General features: G+C 38.9%; 1 protein-coding gene across 1 annotated transcript; it reads right to left on the bottom strand.

Annotated features, from left to right (window-relative positions):
• Nucleotides 1–73: 73 nt before the first annotated feature.
• On the bottom strand, nucleotides 74–2,961 carry b9d1 (B9 protein domain 1). Its single transcript, XM_085270756.1, has 7 exons — nucleotides 2,781–2,961; nucleotides 2,553–2,621; nucleotides 2,265–2,376; nucleotides 1,525–1,621; nucleotides 1,287–1,349; nucleotides 739–806; nucleotides 74–490 (listed from the first exon to the last, which is right to left on the bottom strand). The coding sequence occupies exons 1-7, from the start codon at nucleotides 2,841–2,843 to the stop codon at nucleotides 363–365; spliced, it is 600 nt and encodes a 199-aa protein (XP_085126882.1). The 5' UTR covers nucleotides 2,844–2,961; the 3' UTR covers nucleotides 74–362.
• Nucleotides 2,962–5,445: the final 2,484 nt, after the last annotated feature.

Below are 5,445 nucleotides of genomic sequence, written 5' to 3'. Positions count from 1 at the left end.
GCTCTGTCCGCTCTCTCTCCTTGCATGTTGTTTTTAGGGCTGGGGATGTTTTGCCCACAGACTACAGCGATCTGTGCTCAACATGTGTAGTTTATTTGTGTTAGAAAAGTTTTAAAAAAACATACAGTAACAGTGAAAAAAATCAAAAATGGTACAAAAGGTATAACTGAAAGCACATTAGTATAATTCCATCTCTACACAATATTTCCAGATGCGCACATTATTGCTGGTGTCTCATTTGAACACGGGATTGTCACGGTGAGGGGAAAAAATGTCGCCTTAATGAGGAGATGTGTCATTTGGCCCAAATTTCCTTCAGTCTGTTAATGTTACCACATGTTTTATGGTTGTTCCTCTGTTGATCAGCCAGATGTGGCAGAGGGCTTGTTTGCCGGGCCTGATGGTCCCGTCTCATAGTCCATCTTCTTCATGTCTTTAGTCATGATGAGAAAGGAGACTGACACAAAGCCTTGTGAATGAACTCTAGTCACTGCAACATTAAATATAAGACACAGAGTTTTTGTTTTAGTCCAGAGCCTGGAGTAACTTGTGTGATTTGATCTGTTGTGAATCTAAAGGCTCAGTCACTAGAATAAGAACTGCGATAGGAGAAACAACTATTTCAACAGCAACAAGAAGTTAATAGCACTAGACTGGACTCCTTTCGGGTTCCCTGATGTGACTTTAGCACAGCATGCTAGTTTTGGGACTAAAGAAATACAGACAAGAGCCACACACCTTCTCTGCCCTCACCCTGGGCCACCACTTTAGGATCTGTGTATTCAGGCCGTCGTCCCGTCAACCACCTGAACAGAGGAGAGGAAAAAAATTGTGAACCTTTCTATGTACGACAAACTGGCTTAAGAATATGCATTTAGCTTGAGATAAACTCAGTTTTCTCAGTCTACTCTGGAAGGCTTTTTAAGGCAAGTTAACCATAACTTGATACTTTGATACAAGTGGCTAAAACAAGAGGAAGAAAAGCCCTTAAAAAATGTGCTGCTGCTGTTTTATTTCAGTTACACTGTCAGGACAACAAATGACATAACTTTGGCATGCCACCAAAGTTATGCGACCTTAGGTTGTCAGGAGATAACGTGGGAATACCTTTGTTTGTGTTTTTCCGCATACTGATCACAGAAGCAGGAAAAACAATGTTAATTATTCTCACCATACAGGTAATAAGAGCCTATCTTTAGCTCAGGTGTTGCGCAGTTTGTACTGCTCTGAGATCATAAGCCACCTGAGCTGCTGGCAGAGAGATGAGAAGACCGCACACATCTCACCCTGTGAACTTCTGAAGTCTCCATGTGGGCTCAGGAACAAACATGGGAATGGTTTTCGTATGCCTGAAGAATAAAAATAAGGTTATTTTCTGTTTCATGCTCTTCCTGCTGAAAGAGGCAGGTGGTGTCTACATGCTGACATGGCTCAAAGGTGAGCACGAGTCATTTGAAAATGGTACTTGTGTAGGGCAACCCACCCCCCCAAAAAACCTAATAAGTAAATGAAAGCAGTACTGACTGTCCTGGTGTGAAGGGGATATGTGTTGCTCCGTAGCCTCTGACCACATCGTTGCCAAAAACATCTGGACCATAAACACTCACCACAAGCTGAGGCCCTGGAAAATGAACCCATTAATTAATACATAAATTCTCTGTCTACAATAAGTTTTAGATATTACTTCTATTTATATTTTCAGAGCAGATCATCTGCCTCAATCTCACCTATCTAACATTTTCCTCTGTGGTCTTCCTCTTTTCCTCCTGCCTAACAGCTCCATATTCAGCATCCTTTGTCCAACATTTCCACTTTCCCTCCCTCCATGCCAAACTCTGTCTCCAAACTGCTCAACCTGAGTGGTCCCTCTAATATGTTAATTTCCAGTCCCGTACATCCTGATCACTCCCAGACTCCAAACCATACATCATAACAGATCACACCACCATCCTTTAAACCTTCCCTTTCACTCATGCTGCTATCCTTCTTTCACAAATCGCCCCTGACACTTGTCTCCACCCAGCCTGCACTCTCTTTTTCACCTCTCTTGTGCACTTTGGACGGTTGACTCTCACATACTTGGTTGGCTGTCTGTCAGTACTACAATTCATCTCTTGTCACTCTATCATATACTTTCTCTTGATCTGCAAAGACAGTGCAACTAATTTGCCCTTCTCCTTCTAAAGGATCTAATATTTTTGTCAACAGAGGGCAACTGTTTGCAATTAACCACGTGTTTTTGAGTGTGTTTGTGTAATGCTCACATCCAGATGGATTTGTGCTCTTAAATGTTGTTGCCAGTGGGAAGTTCCATATCAACCTGTGCGAAGCTTGGCTGCTTTTACTAGCAATTTGCGTGATGCCTTCCTCCAACCCCTATAGGACGAAAACAAACAAACACACGAAATTTCAGTAGGGGCTGGACTTTAACCATTTGTTATTTAGTAAAGACTTCATGACCCCTTTTCAGGCTAATTGTTCCTTTACTATATATAAAACTGTAATTTTATATTGAATCTCGAGATGCAGAAAAGGACTTGACAGCTACTCACCGTGGTGGGAGCCCAGTCGTGGCCGTAGACAAAACAATATTTGCAGTACAAGTTGTCATACTCTGGAAACTGAAATACAACAAAGATAATATCAGCTTTACACCTGTACACAAGGGTAAACTAACTGAGAAATGAGACGAATCCATGGCACAAGTTACCTCAAAGGGTGCTAATGCTAGCTGAACAATCAGCTGCTAGGCTAGGCTAAAACACAGAAAGCCCACTCACGTTCGCTCCCTCAATATGTCCGTTCACCGTAAGAAGAAACACGGATGGGTTGCTTGCAGCCATTACGGCTTTAGTTAGTAAACCAGAAGCTGAATGCGTTTCTCTTTCATGAAAGATTCAATCCGCTGCAGAAGAATCCTGCTGCTGATCATTCCGTTGCTAGGGCGACGCTTTTCCTCCTCTCTACGGAAACCTGCTACATCCAAACTGAACGGTCGCGTAAACGCGATAAGGAAATGTTAACACTGTCCACAAGATGACGCCACTGTACCAAACACCGAGTAACAGGAGAGCATCCTGTAGCTTTATATAAACAGTGAACACTATCAGGCTGAGGAGACGGTAATGCGCGTGGTCACATAGTGTACTAAGTGGGGCCACGAGTCACAACATATGATCAAGAAGCAGAGGAAGTGTGGAATGGAGGAGCACAGCATTACCACATTAGTGTTCAGCGGCTTCGATTTATGGCTAGGATTTATTACCATGTCCATTCTTGGGAACAGAAGATGGCAGAACTTAATATGTTGGTTGTCAGCCATTGTTTAAAAACCAGTGAGGAAGAGGAGAAGCCTTCCAGCACATAGGGAAAGTAGAGGATAGTGGGAGCAGTTGTAATACACTTCTGCATAAACTCTCAGGGACAAAACTGATTTTGATGTAAAAACTTTCTGGATCTGCACTATTTTTTTTCTTCTACTGTTTAAAATTTACATGACAGTGAATTTGAACTTCCATCAATTTAAGCTTACAAACTTACTTGTTTTTAATTTACATCAGTTTTAAAGATAATCTTGAACAATCATGTAGATGCTACTAGATAGAATATAAGATTGTAACGCTGATGTCGGGGTTAATGTCAACATTTAGGACTGCAGGCGCCTTGCTTCTCTGTGTTGATGACTGACTTTACTGTTAAAGATGACATATTGCAATAATTCTACATTTAAAATGACTACCTAAAATAAAAAATACATCTTTTTGTTTAAAATAGTGCTTACATGTTGACAGAAGGTGTCAGTTTGAAGGTATAATAGCAAATCTTGCATTATTCTCTTAAAATCTCTTATGTCATATGGTAATATCTTAAAAAAAATCAGTCAGTATCTGTTGTCTATATTGATGTAAGTTACCTTAAAAACAGTTTTAAATTGTAACTTATACTCAGTTCATAGGATTATGTTATAGTTACCTCTAGAATAGTTAGGCTTTCTGGGAAAATGCCTTCAATCCACAGACTAACCTAAACATACCTCCAAGAGCTAAACCTTTCTATGTACGTTTTTAGATTTGGGATATAGTGTTATTTGCTTCATTTTTACAGTCTTGCCATCATAAGTGAAAATGTACAAATTGTACTATTAGTGCACATATGTAGTGCTTAATAAATGTATTAGACTATATGTCATAAAAAGAAGAAAACACAAATCGTTTAGAAATCTGTCAAAAACTTGTTTCTAAAATAAAAATTGCATTATTATTTATTAGGTAATTAACAGACTGGATTCATATTTTTCCACCGGACTTCTCTGAGGTGTCAGAATTGATGAATAAATCAAGCATAAGATTCAAGCACTGAACCGATTTTTCTGTTCAGAAATGCAAGTAAATAACTGTAATTTGGTGCTTTAATTAAAAAAGATTAACATGATTTATTTTTTTTTCAGCTTTTTTATAGAACAGTTCATTTGAAAGTTCATGGATACAAGAATAATTATATTTTAACATTAAAAATGTCATTTTGATTAAAGAGCTTGCACAGACTGGTGGATTAACCATCGCAGAAACAGAAGAAATTATTTTGGCAATTCAGGACAGCATAAAACTTACACTGGGTGGTGTTCTAGTAATTTATGAAGTACTGTATATGTTCCTTTTCTTAAAAATGACTAGTGTGCTTGAAGTAGTCTTTGAATTATGAGGGAAAATGTAAAAAGTTACAATTACCCCCAGTCTCCCCTGATGCTTTCTCTCTAAGGATATTCGAAAGGGTGCATTTTCACAAATATTATGATATTTTCCTAAATCTAACCACATAGTTTAATTGCCTCAACAGCACCAGAAAAGTGAAAATTATATAGAAATATTAAACTACATGGCAGAAAGCTTTTCTGGGAGAAAACCCTGAGAGCAAACCACGTACGATCAAACTACACCGAGGACCTGGTTGTTGCATGGCTGGGAGCTTTAAATGAAACCCAACGAGTCCCATTTCCAAATGTCAGGTCTGCCCTTCCATTAATCAAAGTGCATGACAACGACAAGCATACACTGTATAAACAGCATGTATGTGATGAACACATTGGTAACCCTAAGTGCACGAACATCGTGTTCTTTGTCAAGCAAATGGCACTCTTGTTTCTGCAAACAAAGATGGAAATGTGCAATTGTGGTTTGCCTCGCATTCAAATGCATTATATGGCAAACACACATAAACAGAGTGCAGTGTTTCCACTATGTTCAACTGCGTAATGTTCAAATATGAAACAAATATAAGAGGGAAGTAGTATTTAGTTAAATTAAGTTGAAATGTGCTCAGCACTTTACCAAATTAACATTAAATTGTACAACATTATGGTAACAGCTGGGTTTGTAATGCAGTTCCACTGAGTTTATTCAGATGCTACTACTTTTAATTGGAAAACATCATCCACTATATTTTCTC

Source organism: Mchenga conophoros, linkage group LG4, assembly GCF_057382185.1.
Source record: "Mchenga conophoros isolate Kocher_MC1m ecotype Shallow Benthic linkage group LG4, M_conophoros_male_GT1.1, whole genome shotgun sequence".
NCBI lineage: Eukaryota > Metazoa > Chordata > Actinopteri > Cichliformes > Cichlidae > Mchenga > Mchenga conophoros.
This window is presented reverse-complemented; position numbering and strand designations above follow the sequence as displayed.